The sequence below is a fragment of the Monocercomonoides exilis genome (assembly GCF_001643675.1).
Source record: "Monocercomonoides exilis strain PA203 chromosome Unknown scaffold1-2713096, whole genome shotgun sequence".
Classification (NCBI taxonomy): domain Eukaryota; phylum Preaxostyla; order Oxymonadida; family Polymastigidae; genus Monocercomonoides; species Monocercomonoides exilis.
This window is the reverse complement of record NW_027150546.1, coordinates 465666-491115: the sequence shown is the minus strand read 5'-3', so window position 1 is coordinate 491115 and position 25450 is coordinate 465666. Positions and strand designations below refer to the sequence as shown.

At 35.2% G+C, this 25450-nt stretch overlaps 4 protein-coding genes across 4 annotated transcripts; 1 reads left to right on the top strand and 3 right to left on the bottom strand.

Annotated features, from left to right (window-relative positions):
* Positions 1 to 258: 258 nt before the first annotated feature.
* MONOS_9925 (uncharacterized protein) lies at positions 259 to 5050 on the bottom strand (the record flags this gene model as incomplete). The annotated part of the gene is made up of 1 exon (XM_067880468.1): positions 259 to 5050. One exon carries the CDS (start codon positions 5048 to 5050, stop codon positions 995 to 997), a length of 4056 nt encoding a protein of 1351 aa, XP_067736192.1. The 3' UTR covers positions 259 to 994.
* Positions 5051 to 9482: 4432 nt separating this feature from the next.
* On the bottom strand, positions 9483 to 10264 carry MONOS_9926 (uncharacterized protein; the record flags this gene model as incomplete). The annotated part of the gene is made up of 3 exons (XM_067880469.1): positions 9483 to 9859; positions 9929 to 9968; positions 10049 to 10264. 3 exons carry the CDS (start codon positions 10262 to 10264, stop codon positions 9483 to 9485), a joined length of 633 nt encoding a protein of 210 aa, XP_067736191.1.
* An 876-nt stretch (positions 10265 to 11140) lies between these two features.
* MONOS_16876 (uncharacterized protein) lies at positions 11141 to 11823 on the top strand (the record flags this gene model as incomplete). Its single annotated transcript, XM_067869746.1, has 2 exons — positions 11141 to 11365; positions 11428 to 11823. The coding sequence occupies 2 exons, from the start codon at positions 11141 to 11143 to the stop codon at positions 11821 to 11823; spliced, it is 621 nt and encodes a 206-aa protein (XP_067736190.1).
* A 1894-nt stretch (positions 11824 to 13717) lies between these two features.
* MONOS_9927 (uncharacterized protein) lies at positions 13718 to 25225 on the bottom strand (the record flags this gene model as incomplete). Its single annotated transcript, XM_067880470.1, has 1 exon — positions 13718 to 25225. The coding sequence occupies one exon, from the start codon at positions 25223 to 25225 to the stop codon at positions 14243 to 14245; it is 10983 nt and encodes a 3660-aa protein (XP_067736189.1). The 3' UTR covers positions 13718 to 14242.
* Between the last annotated feature and the right edge of the window lie 225 nt (positions 25226 to 25450).

Genomic DNA, 25450 nt, shown 5'->3' with positions numbered 1-25450 from the left:
CCATCCAAATTGTATAATTGATTCTAATTGAATAAAAGCTTGATGCTCTTTGAACCTGATTCAGGTACCTAGGAAAATTTTAAGCAATTTCTTGTTTCTTCAGAAAATTTTTTCATTCCTTCTTCAAGCTGATTAAACAATCTTTAGAATCACATTATTCTTTCAGAAGTTATAAACAAATGTAAAAAAAGTTATAAAGATTGTTATTCGTCCACTAGTGCAATCAAATATTTGCTTGATATCATAAGAAGATAGAGATGTTATCATTTGTTCAATTTCACTATTATCTTCAAGTTTAATGGAATTAAAAATGACTCAAAAGTTTATTAAAGATAATCGATGAAAAATACATCAAAAAATAAAAAAAAATACAAAAGAATGAGCTGCACAGAAAATTTCATAAACACTCTGTCGAGAAAGTTTTTAACGTTGCAACATTAAACAACAATATTGAAATTATAATTCAATTAAAAATAAAAGGAGGAAAACAATTAGAATGTGAATAAAAATTTGGAAGTGAGAACTCTAAAGTGGGTGGCAACTTTCCTTTGCAATGAGTGCAATACAGAGGAGGAAACATCAAAAACAGATTTATCATTTCCCCATCACTGTATATATTTTCATCAAAGCTGAATATTCAAAGACAAAAATTGATCAGAACTTAAAAAATAAAATAAGAAATAATAGAAAAAAGAAAAAATTGAAAAGATTCAATTTATCTGCAATCTTTTCACAGAAAATGATATTGTTATCAAAGAAATTTCAGGACAGAAATAACAGAAAAATACATTACAATTTAGGAAATCGAACGAAAACTCTTCCAATTCCTTTGAAAAAGGAAGCGCCTATTTTTTTTTTTTAGTATTTTTAAAATTGCTTGGCAAATTCATCACATCAATTCATTTAAGAAATCTATTTTTAGCAAAACACATCATCTAAATTGTCTCTCACGTTCATATTATTCCAAACAAATGGATTTTTCATTTTCACTGTTTCACTTTTCCAGATCTTCGATCTTCTTATATTCTCTCCTTTTTCTACGCGACAAAGTGCAAATAAAAGTCGCAATCGCAATGAAAAACACAGCAAATACAGATGAAATAATAATAACTATATATATAATGACGGATGTCGACTCTGATATATTTTTCTTCTGATTTATTAATATCGAACTTTCTGAATGTTTCACTTCTCCGCCAATTACACCACACGGATATGAAACACGATAGATAACTGATGTATAATCATCTCTGTCCAGCAGTAACTGGGGAATGTTCACCTTCATTTCCGTCTCGCTAACATATTCAACCACAGGACAATTTACCCAGTTCAATTCTTGTCCTGCCTTTTTCTGTGATGCTTCAACTGTAAGTCCACATGGAAACAGATAAGACCCATGAATCACAGCTTGTGCTACTTCATCTGATTCGATTATTCTGCCTTTTCCTTCCTCGACTTTGCCCTTGGCCTTTTTAATCATTGTTGCATTTTTCAAAACAGGAGTGAAAAAATACGAATCCATGTTTTTAGCTGTCTTTCCATTCACAAGAACATTTGAAAGCATACCAAATGGCTTTCCATCCAATCCATCGCTACCAAAAGCTAACGAACCTATGGACATTTGAAATAGGTCACAATTTTCTGTCAGTTGAATATTGTGCCGTAAAGACAGATATTTTTCCCAACCTTCATCAATTGGATGATTGCCCATAAAGCTGCAATTTTCCAAGTAGACTTTTGAGTCCTCTAATAATAAAGCACCCTCACTAATGTCTTTGAATGAACTGTCATGGAAACCCGAAGATATCGAATTTTGAAGATAAACAAGTCCCGAATTCCATTTGCACAAAGAATTTTCTTCTTCAATTTCTTTATTATCTGCTTCTGCTTTTGTTTCTAATCCACCAATCATGTAACTGCTTAATTTCTTTGTTTTGATGCTGAGATCATTTCTGTGTTGATTTTCATTACTCACATTACTATTTCTGCCATAAATTGCCAGCTGGGACACGTCATTTGTACCAAGATCATTCACAATAAGTTTATATGGAAGCATCTTTCCGTCTCCGCCTAACACATTTTCTCCTTTTAGCCCAGTGAACCAGGGTCTGAAAACAGCATCAAATATTTTCAATTCATTTTTTGTGTAAATAATATCAAGTGCATCTCCTTCAACTGCATCAGGATATTCAATGTCAATGAAAAGCAAACAAAGATAGGACCGAGGCTCAAAGACTGCTTTGAATTTTCCAGCGTTCATTTTCGTTCCAATCTGAAGAATTCCACGATCATATTTTGCAGAAAAAGTTAAAGAAGAGTAATCATCAGGAACAGATGAAAATACAGAAGGATGTTCCAGCAAAAGTGGTCTTTCAATAGAAACTCTTCCAATGGTAAGGAATTCAGCATATACTTCTTTCGTCAAGTGAAGAACAGCTGTCCTGTACGAATCGCAGGGCTCTTCCTTTCTTCCACATGTTCTTTCGTTGCTAACTTTATTTCCTCCAACAAAGATATGATGTGAATGGTATGAAAGCTTGTTTGTTTCATCGCTCAAGAGATCAATAATTTTTATTTCCCCATTATTTCGTTCTTCCAGAAGTATTAAATTCTCCTTGCCGTAAATTTCGCGCATCTCAAACAGGAACATGTCATCGCCAATCTGCTCCCTCCCAATTGGTACCGAAATGAAAATGTATTGTCCTTTGTCTGCGCTGCAGTTTGTGAATGAAACCAGTTCAAATTTGATGGAAAGCTGCTCAATTGCACTGTCAGTAGATCGAATGAATATTGCACCACCTTTTGATTCTTCATTTGAAGAAAAATTCCTTTTGTTCGCACTTGCTTGTTCACTTTTGCATGTGCAGTTTGTGAAGTTCAGATCGGAAAAAGACTTGTCACTTTTGCAGTCTCCAATTTCCACATATAGTGCCCCACCAATTTTATGTTCAATTGAGTTGCAATTCGAAAAATATCCTTTTGAACAACTTATTTTTTGACATCCGCTTAAAACGGTGAAGACAGATTGGGTATCGCTTGTAGTTGAAATTGAATCGAGAACGATTTGATATATATTAATATCTTTTGAACTGACTGCAAGTATTAACGCGAATGCAGAAGAGAAATGTTCGAAGATTGATTGAGAAATATCAAGCGCTCCATACTTGCATTCTATTAAGACGCAGTTCAGAGATTGGTTAGAATCAGTTGAAGTCACATTATCGTAATAAATAAGTAATTTTGCATCTTCTCCATCGCAGACAAACAGTCCATTGTCTCGACCACTTTTTCTTGTTGTGTCCACTTTGATTTCCGCACCGCGCAATTCCAGGTACCCTCCTTGCTTTAAGTTGAATAATCCTTCGCCTTGCTGAGCTTTCGTTTCATCCAACACAGTTGTGAGTGAAATAGCACAATGGCCTTTACCTCTGATCTCAATATGATGGTCTTCAATTGCTATTGGTTCAGTGTCATATTTATTACACTTTTCTGTGGTGAAGATTGAAAATGGTTTTCCTGGGAGGCTGTTAACAATCGCTTGCTTCAGCATTTTACACGGAGCCTTTTCTGGTTTTCCGCATTCAGCGCTGTCCACTCCATTTTCTGCATCCACATTCAATTCCAATGAATCTTCTCTTAGCCATTCATCGTGAAATATCTCTGATCCTTCCTTTTTCATTACACATACCCGATTCTTCGTTGTCGTGCTAAAACACTTTTCGTCAAAAGGCGCTTTGTTCGCATCTGCGTTTCCTTCACAACAAATAGTCATGTCTTTCCCTCCAATGTCTGCTTCATTGTTAATAAAAAGGCAGTTCTTAAATAAGATAGCATCTCCTTTGATCTCTTCGTCTCCAAAAATTACTTGGACTCCGCCGCTCTTCTTTGCTTGACATTCTTCAAATGATACGTTTGTGCATTCAAATCCTACCATCTGTGATAAGTCAATGATCAGCAGTCCTCCTCCTTCTTCTGATGCCCAACATCTGAGAAATACCACACTTTCTAAAAACACTTTTCCTTTTGTCGCACCAATCATCATGCCTCCCCCTTTGGTTGCCTTTCCATAGCTGATTACCGTGTCAAAAATATTCAGAATACTTTCTGGATGCAGCATCTCAAAATAGAAGCAACTTCCTTTTTCTGACTCTAACGATTTCACTGAATAAAATAAACTCTTCGAAATAGTAATCATTACTTTCTCTTTTGCACGACTGCAAGCCTCAAGCAAAGCGGGCCCGTCTGAAGTCCGTTCAATATTTTTTATTTCGCTTCTTTCCAATGCGAATGAAGATGGAAGTTTCAGTGCACATTCTTTATCCAACTTCATTTTCCAAATGGTTAATCCATTCAGTTTTGACAGCTCAACATTCTCAGAAATATGCAGTAAGTTTGCTTTTGAAAGAAAATAATTGTCCGACAAGAATTCAAGCTCGTCAATCAATACTTTCCCATCGGTAATTCTCAAGATAGAAAATGTGGTGTAATCATCGATCCACTCATTAATTATAATGCTGCAATCCCTTAATGTTAGATCCGCATTAACATCTTTCGAAAGAACAACAGCAGACTCTTCATCGGTATCTTTAGGCAAATACTGTTTTGTTTCAAAAATCAAAAAATTAAAGTTCAAATGTTCCATATTCAAGGTTTTCTCATTTGTCAGGTGGAACTTCCCTTTTGTTGTCAACTCGTTCAAGTCAAATGTAATATTTCTTCTTTTTCCTTGTTTTGACGCTGTTGTTAATGTTAATTTGAAATCTTTGGAAAACAAAAATCCATAAGGAATGGTAGCAGAATCAACAATCTTCAAAGTTTCTTCTTCAAGCCCCTTTTCTATCAGCTCCATTCCTTTTCCAATTGTTTTGCAAGGATGTGTTTCCGTTCCACAATCGTCAGTAGAATCCTCACCTTTTTCGGAAATGAATATTTCTGTTGGTACAGAATCAACTGCTGTCCAATTTGCACCAAAGCGTTGTTCAGAAAAAGAAAAGAAACGTGGAAGTAAACAGTCAAGCAAAATGAACAACGATAATGTGTTTAAAATCATTTAAGTATTTTTTGAACCTTAATAAAAATTAAAAATCCATAATTTTTTGAAATAAAAAATTTACTTGCATTTCTTCGAAAAAACTTTAAAATCAAGTGGCCGTAATGCATATTACTTCTTCAAATTTTTCCGAGCATTTTGTTAAAAAATTTGCATTAGACAACTTTTTTTTTCTTTTTCGAAATAATCGTTTTTATGTGTAAACTTTATTTCATAAAATAGCATTTTAATCTTCATTTCCCAGTTTAACTACAAATTTCTTACATTTATTTTAATAATTTGTTGAATTCTCAATTTTTACCATTTGAAGCAAAATTATTTAATTATTGAGATATATAACAAATAATTTCATTTCTTGAAGAAATAAATTGATTCCAGTTGATCGATTGCTTGCAGCAATAACGATATTTTTCAAGCAAAGTGGGAGAAAATTATTTTTATCTTTTGGAAAAAAAAAGCTTTTTTTCACAAACAAAAAAGAATGCAATTCTTCAATAAATAAAGAGCTTTCCGAAAAGAAAGATAGCTTTCCTATCTTCAATATTTTCCGTTCTTTCTCTGATTGTAACTTCGACTTTTAAAGTTACAAAATGCTAAATTGTCTTATCGAAATGAGTATTCTTCACCATTATCATCATCTTCCTCTCAAGAGTTCATCTGATTCATTTCATTTCATTTGTTGCAAACATCTTCTTCTTCCGCATTTCTGTTCGGTAAGAGAGTACATAGCGACCGGAATAAAAATTGTCTATAAGAAGAACTATTGACATTTAAAAACCTAATTCACTGATGAAATAATTCACATAAAGGAGAAATATTCGTTAAAAAACTGAATATTTTTTGTGATTAAAAAGCAATTTTTATCAAAAATTAATGATCAAACACCTAAGATAAAAAAGAGAGAATATTTCTTCTAGGTTTTCATTTAGAAAAAGATGGTTTATCCCTTGTCAATGTGCTTATTAGGGTTATATTTAACGAAAACTTTTGTTTATTTAACTGATTAGGGTTTTTTATTTAAAGTGGGGAAGCTTTCAAAACTAAAATTCCTGTTGGATTTAAAAAAATAGGTTTTCTCAGCTTTGAATCACTGTAATTCGAAAATCACTTGAGAAATATCATAACTGGATTCATTAGTAATAGTCTATATATATAAAAACATGTAAATCGAATTTTTTTACCGGTTGTTATCTGCCCACTTACCTTCTGTTCAACTTAGCAATTGATGCACTTCATCAGTCAAAACAGTTTACACATGATCAGAAAACGCACAACCATTTTCAATGATGTTTCTTGTTTCTTCGAAGAAGCAGCTTCATTCATTACATCTGATCATCCTCAAAGAAAGAAAGTTCTAAATCAACAGAACTTAGCCATGGGTGAGTCATGATCAACAACAGATGATGACCATATTTCAGACAAAATGGAACAAAACTCTGTCTCAGGAGCACACAAAATGGATGTGATGTTGGATGTTGAATGTGTGATTGCTCATTTGGAAGAGGAAAGACGAATTTGGTGACGAGATGAACAATGTGGAATGCTTAATTTGAAGAAAAGATAATGGGATGTTGAATGAATGAAGATGGTTTTTTGGAATGGAACAAAGAGAAAGAGAGAAAGGGAAAGAGAGAAACTTTGATCAAGGAGAAACGAGTCGGACAGAGGGAGAAAAACTGAGAAAATATTTTGAATGAAGGAATTGATTTGAAAAAAGTCAAATAAACACTTCATTAAGACAGATCGACATTAGCTTCAACATCAACATTTGCTTTCTCCTCTTTTGCATCACTGTCTTCATCAAACAAAGCCTAAAGATTTCAATTAAAATATCCTCTTCTTCCTCTGAAATTTTAGAGAGCGATTCTATTCTTTTCAAAATCTTCAATTGAAATTTTATCCTTTTGATTAAAGAAAACATTGAAGAAGAAGAAGAAAGGCAAAGGAAATCCTCTTTTGTTTCTTCTCCTTCGTTCAAATCGAACAATGAAAACAAATGAAATTCAAATTATTTACTCCTTCTTCATTTACAACAATTGCTTCGAAAGGTTCTTCTTTTTCTTTAACTTCTTCTTCTCCTTTTTTGAAACATCCAACGAGGAAGGCAACAGAATCCTGAAAACAAATCGGCCAATTGGTTTCAAGAAATGCAAGTGAAGAAAGAAGAAGCAATGAGGAAGATTATTTGTAAGGAGAGGAAGAAAAAGAGAGAAGTTGATGATGAGGAGACATCCTTCATTGAATCATCATCAATTCAAACAGAATTCAAGAAACTCATCATAAAAGACTTCTTTCTTTTGCTTCACCCAAAGCATGCCCAACTTTCTTTCAATCACCATTGAAGTTGCTGTTGTTGTTTATCGTGTCTTTTCAGCATGTTCAGCAACAACAAAAGAGGATGATTTGACAAGAGATGTTCTTTGCAGAGAAGCCAATGAAGAAGATGAAACATCCTGAGAGTGTCAGATGAGAAATGAGTGAAAAGGCAGGTGTTTCTTCTTTCACTGAATGTGCTATTTGCTGAGGAAAAAGAGAAAAAGGCAGTGTTGAAAAGACATTCAAAAAGAAATTTCCATTCATTATCATCCGCAATTGAGATAAGATGTGGCAACCATCGAAGTTCAGCGAAGAACTTCTGGTTTGCTCCAAAAAGAGAAAAATGTGTGCAAAAGGAAGTATTCGGACAATGAATCCGAATTCTCTTCCGCTCTCTTCATTCATTTGATGCAGCAGAAGAATTCTCTGATTCATTTCGATTTTGTTCTTGATAAACAATCAAAGATATTGTTGAATTGTTGTGCTTCCTGGATGCTTCTTATGGAACAGCTGCCTTTGCGACATTCCCCATCTGATCTCCATTCAATAAAAGACAAATTGCTTTTTGGTGTTCAAGCATTTGATGAAAACAAAAGAAAAACATCGCTCTCATTCATTGCAGCCGCTTCATCAATCATTTGTCCTGCCATCTTTGAAGTTTGAAATGGACCTTCAAGAATTTTCAAAATTTAGTCATTTCGCTGAAAAATTATTCTTCCATTTCCTTCTGCTGTTTGACTGATTTTAGCTTCGAATTGTCAATTCATTTTTGATTTTTGTTCTTTTTACCTTTCAATAAAATAATGAATCATCTTGAGTGAAAGCTGAAAATTGAAAAACAAGAAAATAATCAAATAGAATTCATTGAGCATGCAATTATTTGTTTTCATTATTTTCAATTGAATATTGTTTTTCAACTTCCGAAAAAGACTTTTCTTTTGTGAATAATATCTGTTGTTTTCATTCTCTTTCCTCAAATACCACTTTTGTATCAACAATTTATTTCAATGAATAAAAAAGAATATTAAAGTTAAAAAAGAAGAAAGAAAAAATATCTTTCTTCAAATAATCTGCTAGCAAGATCAAAAAAAAAGATTTCCAATTCTGGCTTCAAACTGTCAATCCTTTTGGTTTTTTTGCACATTCTTTTGCATTTCTTTTTAAAAAGCGAAAATTTTACAGAATAGGGTCAGTTATTTATCGGGACCCTTTTTTTTTATTGGGACCTTTTTTTTGATATGAAAAAAAATTAAATTAAAATTAAAAAAAACACAAATGACGAATCCAATTTTCGTATAACTTTTCTTTTTCCTTTTTTTCTTTCAATTACATTGATTTCTTCCTTTTCATTTTCATGATCATCATCTTTCACTTTAAATTTTCTCTTTATTTTTTTCATTTCAACCGAAGACTCTAACTCATTATCGTCTTTTTGCTTTTCTTTTTTCATTTCTTCAGAAGAATTCTTTTCATCATCAACTTTATCTTCTTTTTCAACTTTTTCTTCTTCTGTAATTCCCAAATGTTCACTCCAATCATTCAGAAGCTTCTCATCAGTAATTATCTTGCCATAGAAGTCGAATCTATTTGAATGTGATGAAGGTTGATATTCCGATGTTTCTGGCAGCTTCATAAGAATCGGCCCAGATTCGTTGTGAAGAACTCCACTCGTTGCGAATGCTTTTTTAATGACAGCAGGTGAGAGGGCGGAATGAATTGCTTGAGGGAGAACATCCACAAGAGCTGTTATTTTTGATGAAGATGTTAAAGAAGATAAAAGATCATATTTTGTTTGCAGTTTTGTTTTGAGAACAACAAAGACTCCTCTGTCAAGAGGCTGTGCGATATGTGTGCTGTGAGGAATGAAGGTGACGACGTCGATATTTTCTTTTTGAAATTCTCTCCAGATTGTTGGATCTGCGCGAGAAATGTGTGAGTCGATGAGAAGCAAGCAGCGAGAGTTTTCCAGTAACATGCGCTTTCTGCGATCGATAATTCCTTGAAGGAGTATTGAAAGTGCGTCCTTTTTGAATTGATTGCGGCCCATCCAACCACTTCCGTTCGGCCAGATATCCAGAGTTTGTGATAACAGCGGCATCATTTCATCAGGAAAACTTTAGCTAGGCCATAGAATCGCAGAAAGAAGTGCAAATCCATCAGCAGCTACAGCAGCGACCAGAGTAGAATTCGCCATTTTCTGTGGTTTGCGAAATACTGGATTTTCATTTTTTGGATGAACCACGCTCAGCTTTGAATTGGAAGGGACTCTTAGTGAAGATTCATCCATGTTGAATATAAGTTCTTTGCAGTATTCAATTTTTTCATGTAAGCCGTCCAGTGATGAATACCAGGGCTGCAGAACACTCTGGCACGACACCGCAAGGCGATTAACATCAACATTTTTCGGCGAACTTCTCTTCAGCTCTGGATGGCGCTTCACAAATTGGTAAGCCGTAGCCATTGAAACGTTAACGTATGGGGCTTCTTCGTCGTCTGTATCATTTATCACATTTTCCATATAATATATTTATTAGAATTATTAATTATTTAACAACAACAAACCAGTTCGCGAACTTTCCGTATAGGCAAACAGCTTCCAGATCTTGATTCAATGATAATTTCATCCAGCACAATTTGTTCTTTGTCTCCTATCACAAATCACTGTCTTCCAACTTTTAAAACCAGCCTTTTGCTTCTCAGTTCCCGAACAGCATTTTTAATCCTTTTGTATGAGAATTCCATGGAGTTTATAGCGTCTGTAATCCTGATAACTCCATCAACCACAATGCGCGCCATCCGTTCCAGCTGATTGTCTGTCATTCTGTAATCGAAAGATATCATCGCACCACGTAATTTCCTTTGTCCAGCAATTCTCTTTTGTTCCACAGCAATTTTCATTTTTTTATTATGGTAATGATCTGAAGTCCAATTTATTAATTTATAAATTTCAATTTTAATTTAAATTTTCTATTTTCATTGAAATTTAATTTTTATTTTCATTCAATACGAATTAAAACGGTTTCACACCCCTTGTTACCCACCTATTTAATTATTTTTTTCGATGGAAGGGAATAAACCCCACATCTCCTTCCCATTGGAAATAGGCTTCGTATTCAAATGTAATTATCCTAATTTTCAGGGTTTGCTTATATACTGATAATGTTTATAAATATATAAAAAGTGGGAATTTTAATTTTCTATTTAAAAATTTCGGTACCGTTAAAAAAAAAAGGTACCGATTAATAACTGACCCTATATTGCGATCGTTTTTATTTTGCAACATCAACAATGATATATGTATTTGTCTTTCATTTTGTTGCTCGACGAGATTTGTCCCTCTTTTTGAATATTTTTTGCAACAAGCAGAATGAGTTTGTCAAATGATGATAAGACTGAAGACGGATTTCTGGGTATGACCCAAATCGAGAAGTTTTGGAGTTTGCTCATTTATTTGGATTGAACAATTCTGAACAAATTTTTATTTTATGAATGCCTTTTGAAGAATTGCTGAACGAACTCGAAAAGTGCGATGAGAAAGAACAAAAGCAGAAAATCGAAGAAATGAATGAAATAATGGAAGAGATGGATAAAAGAGAAATTAGATCAATTTTCATCGAAGAATTGTTCAATAAACTACACCAAATGATTAAAGAAAGGATATTGTCATTGGAAAAAGCAGTATTGTTATTGAAACTCATTGGTTATAACAAAGAACTGGCAAACTTGTGGTATGATGATGTTTCCTTCTCTTTGCTGCGCAATCAAATTGAGAAGATGATCATTGATGAAAATGAAAAGAAAAAAGAAGAAAAGAACGAAAGACTTTTGATTGATCTTTGCGAATGCTATCTAACGCTTGAAGATGAATTCTCATCTGAATTTCTTTCAATTTGCATTCCTTGCCTTCTGAGTGCTGCATCGGACAAAGAGGATAGCAAAGAAGCAAAAAAGGAAGTGGAAATAGCTTTGCTGGCGTTGAGTCGTATTGGTGCGTGTCACGTATGAGCATTTAAATTTCATTATTGTTTTCCAAAATTTTATTCACCATTTTTTTTTGTCAGTTTATCCATGAACAATATCTGAATGAAATCAAAGAGATTATCCAATATCATCAGGTGCACAGAAATCTCACTTATCTTGCCTATCAATCTGCTTGGCGGCTTTTGATTTATAGAATATTAAAAGACGATAGCTTGGAAGGAATGATTGTGGATGCAACGCATTTTGTGAGAGAAGAAAGAAAAGAATTAGAAGAGCTTGCAAAAAGTGTGGATTGGAAGAGAAAAAAAGTGGGAGATGGAGAAAAAGAAGCGAAAGAATTGCTATTTATCGAGAGATGGCTCAATGCGATTTATGATCACTTATGCTTTTGCACATCGTGGAGTGAAGAATTTGTTGAGCTAATTGGTAGAATTGTTGGTAAGATTCAAGAGAGCTGGTACCAAAATTCAATATGAAAATTAGCAAAAAATAAATAGGGTCTAGTGGGAATTGAACCCAGACCCTAGCACAATGGTCGGACATCAACCAACCACTAGACCATTATCGCACCCCCATGGGGTTCTATTTTAAATATTTCTTTTATTGCCAACCCTAACCAAAAAAAATTTTGTAAAGAAAAACCTAAAATTTTTGGACAAAAACCTAAAAAGAAGTACTCCGCCCAAACCCTATAGCTGAATAAAACCCTAGCAAGTATTTTCGAGTGCTAACCCTAACCCTAAAACTGCAATCAATAGAAAAAACCAAATCAAAAATAACCCTTGGAAAATAATACTGGGTCGGATCAATTGGTACCTGTACACTTGAATTATACCGAATTGTTCAAGTGTTTCGAGCATCAAGAGATAATTACATAGAAATTCATACAAAATGCATTTATTCTTTCAGAGATGCAGCAGGTTATAGAAATGTTAAAATTGATGGATTGCTGAGAGGAAGTGCTGTTGGTGCTGTTTTGGAGGAAATTCGGCAGCCAACAATTAACGATAATGTGATATGGGATTGTTCTGCTTTCTTTTTGAATATTTCAGAAAGATTGAAAGAAAAGGAGGATGAAAAGGAAGAGAAAAGAAAAGTGACAAAAATGGAGATATTTGAAATGATGGAAGAAGAAGGATACGAAGAAATCATTGCAAGCCTTTGCAGAAATATTTCTTTTGTGAAGAAAAAATATGGCATTTGTTCGTCATTGAATTTATATGATTATTTTGTGAGTGTTTAACCAAATTCATTTCATTTCATTTCATTCCTCTTGAATTATTTTTATCTTTTTTTTTCCATCTCACAAATTGGCTAAAAGTCAAATTTTGAAGTGTATATTAACATTTAATGTCTTTTATCACGCTTCATTTTGATATAATGAAGAAACAAAATTTAAATAAAAAAATATTCATGGCTTTCACAATTTCATCTTTTCTTCTTTTAAATTCTTCCTCATTAAATTGTCATGTTTTCAATCTTCACAAAATCAAATTGCATCTATTTCATCTCCTCCTTCAAATCCTCTTTTTCTCTTTTGGCTTCCTTCATCCTCACAATTTCATTGAACTTGCCCTTCTTGGAGGACGAAAAAGAGCACTTGTAGTGTGTGAATGAAAAATGAGACATATGTGGAAGGATTAACTGCTCTGACGACAAGAGATCCACCACATAATTCCTCATCAAACTCGATGGTGAAAATCCAAAAGCCAACAAAGATTCCTTTTCGATGTTGAAGATACAACAAAAGAAAAGATAATATATGAACAAGACTGAATTTTCTGCATCCGAAAAAAAAATGAAAAAAAATTAGAACGGTCAAGTGGGATTCGAACCAGAGACCCTTCGCAATACGGTCATGAAACCCTAACAGCAAGACCATACTTGTACCCCAAGGGGTTCTGTTGAAAAAAATTCTTTTATTCAAAACCCTAACATAAAATTTTCTATCAAAGAAAAGTCAACATTTTCTGGTCAAAACCCAAAAAAGAAGATTCCAGACACAACCCTAAAATATTACAAAATTCTTGCAAGTTGATTTGAGTACAAACCCTAACCCTAAAACCGCCTTTCAAACGTAAATGAAATGTGAATTTAAACCCTAAATAATTATTTATGGGTGAGATCAATTGGTATCGATATTGTTCTTTAATGCAGAAAATTCTGAAAAATCAGAAACATGTAACGTAACTTTCGAAATGGAAAAAAAAAGTTTTTATTCACATTTCTTTGAAAAACTTATTCCATATTGTCTCTCTCTCTCTCTCTCTCTCTCTCTCTCTTTTTTTTTTTTTTTTTTTTTTTTTTTTTTTTTTTTTTTTTTTTTTTTTTTTTTTTTATGACCTTTTCATTTGAATTTATAAGATTTTATTTTAACTGGCATTTCTTTAAAGCACTTTTTCTAATGAGAAATGAAAAAATTAAATAATCAAATTCCTGATTTTAAAATCGATAAACGTAAATTCATAGAAAATATAACAAAACAAATCCCTACATAAACCAAATTCAACAACCGATCGAAACGGTGAGCTTGGAATAAATTATTGTTGTGAAAATAAATAAATATTTAAATTAAAGTTATTGACTATATAGATTCAAATTACTCATTTGCAGAACTTTAAAAAAAAAAACAACGCAGAACTAAAGGAAAAAAAAATCAAATCAAATATGTTGTCAAAAAAAATTTTTTGAAATAAAAATAATATTTTAAAATGCATACAAACGTTCAAAATATCATTAAATAGAACTGAATTTGATAAATATAAACATTAATTTAAAAAAAAGACAGCAAAACATGTAGAAGAATAGACAAACATACAAATGTTAAAAAGAATAGATATTTAAAAAAATGAAAAACAATATTAAGAACTCATTGTGTGAAATGTATCTGATTAATCAACAAAAAATTGCTTGCTCATCAGCTGTGGAAGATTGGTATTGATGCTCACCAGAAACTTCACGATGATATATTAATGAATGCTCCGTTGAAACATCAACATTTATACGCTGATATTTTGTTGAAGCTTTTCTGGATTTTTTGAAGCAGATAACAATTATCATAATAGACATAACAATTATGATAGTTCCTCCAACAGACAGCCAAACAATCAAAGAAACATAAGATGAACTTGGAGGGTTAATGTTCGGGGGATCGATGTGGCTGTTGTTCCAAGGAACAGTTTTCTCTATGAAGATTCGTTCATCATTTGCATTGAAGTAGAACTTCACGGAAACATTTAGAGCCAAAAATCCTTTCAGACCGATTGCAAACGAAAATTTATCTTCTGATTCTTGTGCTAATCCATAGATTGAATGCTCCTTCGATGAATTTGAATAATGTTCAACGTAAGTGACAAGTGTGTTACATGGAAGAAGTAGTTTTCCATTAATGGTAACACGAAGATAGTTTCCATCTTCCTTTGCTTCCACAGATTCAATTGAAGGCACAAAATACAACGCAGTTAGATAATGAACGGCATTCCCTTTTACTAAGCAAGAAGAATCCCCTTCAGAATTGTGCATCCACAGCGTGGTACCTTCTTTCATTCCATCGCTGTCAGGTTGCAAGCTCTCAAGCTCAACAGTTGTTTTATTGCCTTGATTTGTGCTGCATATAATATTACGTCTGATCGATGGAAAAACAGGATTGGATATGGCATCAGCACCATTTTCCCTAAAAATTCCCTCATTAATTTTCATAGAACTTGAATTAAAAATTGAAAGTCCACCGTATTTATATGATCTCTCAATTGAAACATTACTTAAAATTGCATCCGAAGAGTACAATTGCACCATGCTAAAACTCCAAGAGCATTCATCTTCATTTCCATGACCGTTGTTTCTTGAATTCAGTTTTGTATTCTCTGCGAAGCGTTTATTTTTAATCTCAACAAATTGTCCGGGATTCATCTCCTCATAACTTTCTTGCTTCATTCCAATAAACTGACAGTCACTCACATAAATCCAAGCGGAAGAAGCATAAAGCAGATTTGTTGGAAGAGGCTGTTCGGTCTCTTCCGCAATGCTGATGCTCACGTGCGTAATCGAGAAATCGCAATTTGCAACTTTAATTAATGATCTACAAACTGAAAATATATCGCGTGAATATCGAATATTCAGATTTTGCATTTCGCTGTCTGCTTCAGCAAGGAAAGCGAATCCATTTTCCGTTTCATCAATATTTGTAACTTTGATAGTTTTTCGTTCAGCAGCATCATATGACTGCAAAGTCATCCCTTTGACAAATTTGCAAAGTGTATTTAATTCTGTGTCAGTTTCCAAAATCAAAAAGCATTTGCTTTTTTCATTTCGAAACAGCTTTGGAATTCCATATTCAATTGTTTTGCATTCCCATTCTTTCATTCCGCATTCATTATAATCTGTTCCATCATCATAAGACAAATAAATCATGCTTCCCAAATAAGGCAACGCATCAGGGCCAGTCAGTAAATCATGTACCTTACCAACTCCATCGATAACAACAAATAAATTTTTTTTGTGGAACAATTCATCATAGTCTATATCAAATAAACTGGAAGTAATTCCTTCAATTCCTTTGTCATTTTGGATCGTCAAATCGTTCCCTGTTGCTGATGAGCAATCTTCGAATGATATTAAACTGAACAGAATTGGTATATCATCTGTTGCAAATTCTGCGAATGAAACGAATAATCCTCCTCCTTTTCCTTTTCCTGCAATATTCGATCCGCATTTTTTGAACGTTAATAAATGCAGAACTGCCTGATTCAATTGTGAAGTTAGAAAAATTGACATTGCTCCTCCGCAATCGCTTTCGCTTGAAGTGCAGCTATCAAAAATAATATCGTCCAATTTAATTGATAAATACTCTTTATATCCTCTGCAATCTACAACAAGCGCACTTCCTCTTTGTTCTGTATCTCCTTTTTTGCTCACAGCTGTGATTGAACCGCCTTCCCATGTGATGGACTTTACGCATTCTTCACAAAATATTGCAGGAAGTGTTGTATCTCCACCATCGAAACGCACATTCACAAAAGAAAGCGAAAGCTTTCCACATGAAATATATACAAGAATTGTTGTGACCACTTTTCCTTTTGTATTTTCCCCAGAGATATCACATGACTCAAGACTGACTTCTTCACCTTCATCTGTCAACGAAATGATTTTTGACACCCCTGCACCTCTTATTTTCTCAGCATCATTCACCAAGCACAAATCTTTCAATAAAATTCTCCCGTTTTTCACGCCATTGAGCATAACAAAGTTATTGTCATTTGATTCTCCAGAAACTCTTATTTTGTTCTCTTTCATCTGTTCTTCTGCTTCAAACGGGCATATTTCGATTGTTCGATCATTGATATGAAATGTTTTATAGATTTCGAAATCCGTTCCTAACAAAAAGTACTTCACTTGAGCAATATTTGTAGTTTCATCATAGGTCTTATCCATGGATTTACATGGACTGTACTTTGTTTTCCCGCATCCTTCTGAGTCATCCCCATTCTTTTCATCCACAAATCGCTCTAATGAATCAAATTGCATCCAATCATCTTTCCATCCGCTTTGCGATGGGTCTACTTTCACATCCAGATAAACTGATTTTGTTTTTGAGCTACTGTAGCACAAATCGTCAAATACTGTATTTTTAATGAAGTCTTTTCTTGAATCACATAAGCACACATGGCAAACAAGGGAGTCACTGATATTAGCAATAAACAGGCAATTCCTAAATATAATTGTATCATCATCGCCTTGCGGCTCGTGTGATGTTAACATCGAAAAATCTGAAGAGAGGGAAATTGATGATCGTGTAATTGTTTCTGATTTTATAAGCGAAAGAAAAACGGCTCCTTTTTTTCTGCACTTGCAGTCCAGCATAGTCACCTTATTAAAAGAGATAATTTCAGGGAAATATGTTGAAATTTCAACAACAGCAAAAGAATTTCCACAATCACATTTAGTGAATGAGCATTTTGACAACGCAATTTCTGCACTTCGGCTCAAACTTGAATAACTCAAACAAGGACTTCCAGTTATATCTCTCCATTTGCAATTATCAAACACTAAAGATAACTTTTGACCTGCTGATTGATCTCTTTCAGAAGGAATTCTAGTATTTATAAGAGAATCAGAATTCAGAATGATTGAAGAGAATTGGCAATGTGAAAATCTGCATTCTCTTGCAGCGCAAAGATCAATTAAAACTCCTTTTCTAATTGAAATACCCTTAAATGTAGTTTCAGTGATGATGGCATTTCCTTTCAAAACATATATAATACTTCCTTCGCAATCAGTACACATCCCGTCGAATAAAACATCATCCATAAAGAGCTCTCCCCCTCCAACTCCGATAATGTTTCCCAAAGAATGAAACAGAGTACCTGCTTTAAACTTGCAGCTGTATAGAAACAGCTGTGGTGTTTCTGCCTCAGAGATAGATGCAACATAAAAAGCAAAGTCTTCATATGGATCTACTGATATACTGTCTGATGGCAGCATTTGACTCTCTGTTGAACTTTCCTTTCCACATTCGTTGCTTCCATCCGTTCCCATCAAAAACTCAATATTATTGCATAGTAACGGCCGGTGTATAATGAATTTTGCGAGATATGAATTATTAGCAGCTTGAAATTCAACAATCTCTTTTGTTTGGTCACTAGCTGGCTCAATTATCGTGAAATTAAAATTACCGAAAAGAAATTTTGTTTTAAATATTGTTTTGCGCAACAATCTTATGGAAAGACGATATCTATGAGAAAAGCGGGCTTCCAAATCGTACGCCCTCTTGAAGGTTTTGCATGGCAGCGTTTTCATCCCACAGAATTCAAATATATCGTTTCCGTCAACCGAAACATATCTGACTGCTGCCTCTTTTTGGTTCAAAATAGGAATCAAATCAGTTTCCAGCGCTTCTGGTTTGCTGATGCTAATTGAATAGGCATTTTCTGCTCCTTCATATTTGTTGCACTTTTTCAGAAAGTCAAATGCAAAAGACATCATATACTCGTCATAATTGTTGGATTTTATCCAAATATTTTTCCCAATCTTTGCTTCGTTCGTATTTTCAAAATGTATTTCACTAAACAAAACATTCTGTATCTCTGGATAGACAAGAGATATTGCGCCTCCTCTTCCTTCTTCCTTGTCGCATGAACATTGCTCAAATAAACTCCCAGACCAGATGTGAAGCTTCAAATTATTCCTTTTTTTTGGAGATATTATTGAAATAGCTCCTCCTTGTTTTGAAAGATGGGATGTACATTGAGAAAAATGCGTTCCTCTTATTGAAATCGAAAGTTCCTCTTTTTGCTCGACAATATCGATTACGCATCCGCCAATATTTGAGGATTTCATCTCTCTGTCTCCATTCCTATAAATTGATTTAAGCGAAGATTCGTTAATTTCAATACAGCGCAAGTGCTCCAAATACAAAAGAGGCCCCTTTGCGATTGAGATGTGCGAAAACGACGAATTGCTTATTCCTAAATCAGAAGCGCCATTTCCGATAACTTGAATTGGAGATCGATTAAATAGTACAAAATTCTCATCATCGTTTGCGTGGGAATTGATGTTTGGTGATTCAGATACAGATTTCGTTGCTTGTTGCGCTCCATCAAATACAACATCATTAAACGAAATCATTCCAGAAGAAGAAGATATGATGAAATAATCCAAGCCCTTTGTTGGAGCTGATGACAGAAGGAATGTGCAGAATTCAAAGGAGATTTTGCCATTTGTTCCAGCGCCATTGCAAAAAAACAAACCTCTCGGAGCAAAGCCTGCTTGTTGGTTGTCTTTGAACAGATGGCTTTCTTCTCTGTTTGCGTAACTTTCGAAAGAAGTGTCTGCTTTGAACGATGGTGGAAACGATACAACCAAATGTGAGAAAGTGATGGGGTAATCAAAAGACATCACAGCTTGATAGTCGTTTTCTGTTGTGAGTGACGAAGGAAAATCAAGTATGCCATATTGATTATCATCTTCAATTGCAGAACATTCGTTTTCTGTTAAATCCGTTTTCTTGAAGAATGTTTCGGGTTCACTGCTTACGAAAAGTTCATCAAACTTTGTCCAAAAATAGGTGTATTCTGCAAATACTTTCTTCTTAATGACAAATTTGTTCCTTTGAGAATCCTTTGAGAAATGCTTCAGTCCTTCACCGAATGACTTGCACGGAGTATTGAAATGTCCGCAGAATGTAAACAAAGCTTGCGAAGATGTGAGTGCCTGTTTTGTGTCCACATTCTCTCCTTTCAAAAATATAACATCGCTGAAATATTCATCCAATAGAAATGAATACAAATCAATTGGCTTGTCTGTGAACACGCTGTCATCTCTTCCGCACAGCAATGACTTTCGCTGTGATTTGTCGATCATCTCAGCAAATGCGAAGTTCTCTTTTGAGACTGTGTTGACAAGATTGCTCACATCAAGAAATACCCCTTTCCCTTCATGATCATGACAGTCGCCTTTGATCACAAAGTTCTCCTTCTTCTTGGGAAACTCGACTCCTCCAAAAGGTTCTTCACTTGAGCGTGAGTAAATATACAGCCCGCCTCCTCTAGTTTCAGCACCCTTTGCTTCACAGGATAGAAACGATGTTGGTCCGTCATCCAGAAATTGGATTCGAGAAGTGCTTAAAGAAGACTTTATGCTTAAAGCCTCTCTTTGATTATTGAAAGAAATGCAATTAGCGAATGTGCATTTGTTAATTGTAAATGTCACTTCTTTTGTTGCACCTTCGCATGATTTTAAATCAATAACAGCTTCTTTTGCTATTGTGACTTTGATGTCACTGAATGTGCAGTTGGAAAGAGTGCAATGTCCTCCACTGCTCACAGAAATAAAGAACGGAGAAAAGAAAAAGAGCAAAAAGTCTTTGGCTTTGGGATTCTCCAGCTGCACTTCAATAAATTCAGCAGAACCATCGTTCACTTGAACCAAGCGATATTCCGATGCATAGTCAATTGTTGAATTCATCATTTTCATTGAGCCATCTCTCCTTAATATATGACAGTCTTGCAATTCGCTTTCCGTTTTGCTTTCTCTCTGAGAAAAAGTCACCTTGTTCAGCTTCAGGCATCCAGAAGTGCCTCTCAGCTCAAAAATAGCCTTTGGCTGTGTCAAATCGCCCATTTCAAACATAACAGGAACAGAAATCAATAATCCTTCAATCTCTGCTCCTGTCTCAAACAAAATGCAGCTCGTTTTCGTTTCATCTTTTTTATCTAACAACGAAAATTTAGCTGCAAAAATAAGATTCGCTTTAGCATCAGAAGAACTGTCGCCACAAATTTTGAGGTTTCCTTCACTGCCTTTGCAGACAAGCTGCTCAGAGACGGGAAACGGATTGCTTCCCAACAGAAATAGAGAAGGATTGGTAGATTTGAAGTCCAAACGGCTGACTCCATAAGAAAAGCTCTTGCATTTTCGCTCGCCTCCACACCACGTCACATCTTTGCCGTCTTTGACATCGACTTTTATTACGTTTTCGGCAATTGCAAAGATAAGTCTGAACAATTCTATTTCATCATTCGCAAATTCTGCTTTGTCGCATCCAATCAAATTAGGCCAGTCGCCGTATGTTTCGTGATCTTCAACCAAAAAGCCAAATTTTTCGTCATTGACGCAGTTCAGCAGGTTTTTTGCTTCAAAAAATAGATATTTCCCTTTAAGTGCATTGCTTTTCACATCTCCTTCTGAGTCAAAAAGGATGTTTGTTTTGTATTTCGGAAACTTCACATCCACACTATGCTTCATTGAAAGGTAAATACATCCCCCTTTTCCAGCTTCGCTCGACACTCGGCATCCGCTCAAAGTAACTTTCTCTTCTGAGCTGATTGTCTTCTCGCTGCACAAATGAAATGAGCTACTTTCATCATTCAGCAATGCACAAATGCCACCTCCTTTTGTTGAAGCAGGCGCATTCGCATCAACAATACTTATGCCTTCAATTGTTACATCAATAGGCTCATCACCTGTGTTAATAAGAATTCCTGCTGGTGAATCGGTTGTTGGCTGGCTCAGATGTTTCATTGTTGAATTTCCCCCAATGACAAGTGAAGAAGTGGAGCCGACAATGTTGATAGCCGGCTGTTCCAAACAGAACGAGCTGATTGAAATATCAGAAATTCGTACTTTTCCACTGTAAGACTTTATAAGCGAAGCTGTGAAATGCTTGTCAAAGCTGTAATCTACTTCTGTTGATATCTGAATGTTCTGAAGAATTAGGTTCGCTCGTTGTGAGCCTTCATTCACTTGAAATAGAGAAGACTGGCAGTTCTCTTCGTGTTTTGAATTGTGCGTGATTTGAACTTTCTTTAAGTTCAGTGTTCCGTCTGTATCAATTGCGAATAATGTGCCTGCGACTTCGAGGTTCGTCACAATAATTGAAGCAAAGCTCCGATCTTCCTTCAATTTGCCTTCAATTGTAACTTTCTTTTTGGTTACAAGAATCGTCTCCTTCTCACTTTCATCGTTTTCTTCAGAAAGTTCAACAGTCTTCTCAACATCATCGCCAGCTCCGACTTGAGCTGGAAACAGGTCAATTGCTGTTTTGATCGTTTTACAAGGTTGTTCGTTGGATAGTCCGCAATTCGCATCGGCTGTTCCTTCATTCGTGTTCACTTTCCTCTTCCTGCTGTCGTGGCTGAGCCATTCTTCCTCTTCCTTTTCCACTGCTGGTTCAATCGCCAAGTTCGAATAATACACTTTTCTTCCAACTTCGCTCGTGCCGCACAAATAAAACGGATTTGCTTCTGCTGTCATCTCGGTCGCTTGTGTATCACTTATAAAAGCATCTTTCCCCTTCGCCGAAGCATCCTCTTCTTCTCTCCCATTTCCTTCAAACGTTATTTTGATTTGCGCTTGTACCAGATTTCCCTCTGCATTCACATACACATAAATCCCCCCTCCACATCCACCAAAAGTGGAGCATCCACTGATGATTACTCCATCGCACATAAATTTGCCGATATCCCTGTCGATAAACAGTCCACCTCCACAACCTTTTCCGCCTTTTCCAGTGAAGCAACTCTTAATGATACACGAATGAAGCTCCAGTTCAGCACTTTCTGTCACATAAATAGCACCTCCACAGCCTCCTTCGCCTTTCATTCCACAGATTTCAAATACAGTCTTTTGGAGCACAAGTTCCCCATTTGAATAAACTTCAAATACTCCCCCTTTGCCTTCATTTGCAGCTCCGTTAAGACATCGTGCAATGTGGCTATTTGAAACAAAGGTGTGTCCATCCCTTCCAATGTTAATAAGCGCTGGTCCATTTGCAGACTCGATGAAAGAGAAATCTCCGTTCAGATTGATTGTGTTACGGTTAATTCCGATGAGTGAACCATCATGCACAATTAGAGAGATATCGTTATTATCTTCATGTGCTGTAGAAGGTGAGGAAGAAACTTTTGTTCCAATTTTCAACGCAGTTATTTTCACCAAAATAAGCAAATCAGCAAGCGAAATGGGAGATTTGGCAAAAGTAAACTGAGTCGAAATCTGCAGCCCTGAAATCAAAAGACTTCCAGAATTAATCTCAAGCAAGCTGTTCAAAGTAGTCACTCGTTCTGTACCAATATATGTTGAGACACGCACATCTGTCAATGAGATAGAACAGTCGCTTTGACTAGAAAGCTCTGAAACATTCTCTCTGTCTGTTGATTGTGACTTTAATTCCGTTGTTGAACCACCTGATGAAATTAAGTTTGAAGGATGAAAATCTTTGTTCAATTCATTAATCAGAAACGTTATGTGTTCGATGGTTAATGTTTGTGTATTCTTAATAGCAGCACCTCCTTGTGCTTTCACAACTGCGTTTGCAGCCAAAATCATTCTGCTTTTTTCAAATTGATTGCTTTTCTGTAATTTTCTTGAGCTTTGTGAATTCATAAAATGACTATGGTCAACATTTCTTGAATGAATTTCATCAAATGGAAGCGAAGAAATCACGATTTCCTTGTTTGTAGCGCTTCCCCAAGCAAGATCAGTCTCAATTTCCACTTCTCCACAGACAATTATTCTCTTCTGTTTGTCGTCTGCTGTAAAGCACTTCATTGCCGACGAAATGGAATGGCACGGATATTCTTCAACGAGGCACAATTCTGCCCAATCGCTTTTTCCAGTGTATACAATATTGCTTTTAGCAGCGTCATCAACCACTTTCAGATACACGAGCAGATCCAGCTCTTTTCCCATGCTTTCTCTGTCACATACCGCAGCAACATTTTCTGTTTCTTTGAAAACTTCGCCAAGAGGTATTAGTTCATCCTTTTTTGTCTCTAGATTTGTCCATGTTAAAAACATTCCTGTTCCAAATGTTGCTCTGTTCCCTTCACCAAATACAATCAAAGAAGAATCCTTTGGTACTTGAAAATGCGAATTTTCCCCGGTCATTTCGATATATAAGCCTCCTCCTTTTGATTGGCGTCCTTCTGCTGCACAAGACGTGAAAGAAGTTATTCCAATATCTTCAAACATAACAGATGCACCGCCTTCGATTAGCTTTATGTCCAATGCTCCTCCTTCTCTGCTGTGCTTGCTTGTGATTGATTGAAAAGTTGAGTTGGCGATGCTCACCTTCACTTCGCTACTTTCTCCACTACTCGTAACACTCACGCATGCTTCATACTCCATCGTAATTCTTTCTATTGTCAGTCCGCTAATTGTTAAATCACCACTCATTTTGTTAATCAGAAAAGGACTCTCTTCCCACCTTGTTGTAATCTTCGACTCTTCTTTTCCAATCATCTGAGTTTCAACGATCTTTACGCTTCCTCCTTCTCCGTACAAAAATCTGTATTCCAAAGGCTTCAAGACATTATCAGGAATGCAAATTACGCATTTCCTTATAAAAAGAGTAGCGGAATGCTCATCGAACTTCCAGCTAATCACAGACGTAGGCAGAACTGCAGATGAGGTGAAATTTTCAGGCAAGTCAAACTGAATTGAGTGAAACGAAGTGGTGTAATGGCAATTCACACAGCCGCGTTCTGCATCGGAAAGTGCTTCAATACTTTGTAATATAATAATCTCTGCCATTTGTGCGTTATTTGATTGTTCAAATGATCTGGAAACAGAAAAGGCCACAGAGTTTATTTCCTTTTCCAACAAAAATGCTTTATTTAAATACGTCAACGACAATCCAGGTAAATAAAGCGTTTTTGAACTTGCACTCTGAAGATCAAACTGAGATACACTAAATTCAACACTTTTACAAGGATAACTCGTCCCTCCACAATAAATTTGATCCTTTCCGTTTCTCGAAAGATATATACTCGTTCTCTTTATTCCACACAAAAACATAAGCAAATTCAGATTTTCATCTTCAGCGGTATAGTAATAAAAGTCTTCAATAAAATGCTTTTCTTGTGAGTATTTGGTGCCCATCAGTTCGTTTTCCTTCCAAATAAACTCTCCGTTGTCATCCGCTGCAAACAGAAAATGATCTTTTTGAACGATCGCTTCCAGCGACGCATTGAATATAAATATGTTTTTCCCAAAAGATGCTTTATTGTCATCGAATCTGATCTCCTTTTCAAACATCAGTTCAATATCTAAATCACCAAAAATATAAATCCCGCCTCCTTTTCCTGTCTTCGTTGTATCGCAACCACAATTCTTAAATAATGTCTGCGATCCTTTCACTGTCAGTGTGGATTGTTTATCAAGCAAAATATTCATCGCCCCTCCTGAATATGAGTTTGGCGCGTTGCAATTTTCAAATGTCACATTGTTTATAATTGTTCCTGTTTCGAGGTTATCTCTGTCTCTGTTGTCCAAAGTCAAAACAGCCCAATTTCCTAAACTGGAAATATTTTCAAAGCTGCAGTTTGTAAATGTTAGCATCGCATCTGTAAAACGCGTGAATGCTCCTTTTGAAAATGTCATTCCAGAAAATCGGCAATCAGTGATGCCTGCCGTTTGATAAGACGAAAAAATTTCCTCAAATAAAAAATTTGTAAAAACAGTTGTTTTTGTAATATCTATTGTTAATCTTGTTAATAAGAAATGCCCTATAATAAAAAAACGACACGTTTCAATATCAACATTGGCAGGGTTATCAAACGATAATTTACAGTCCGTCATGGAAAAATAATACCGAGAACATAAAAC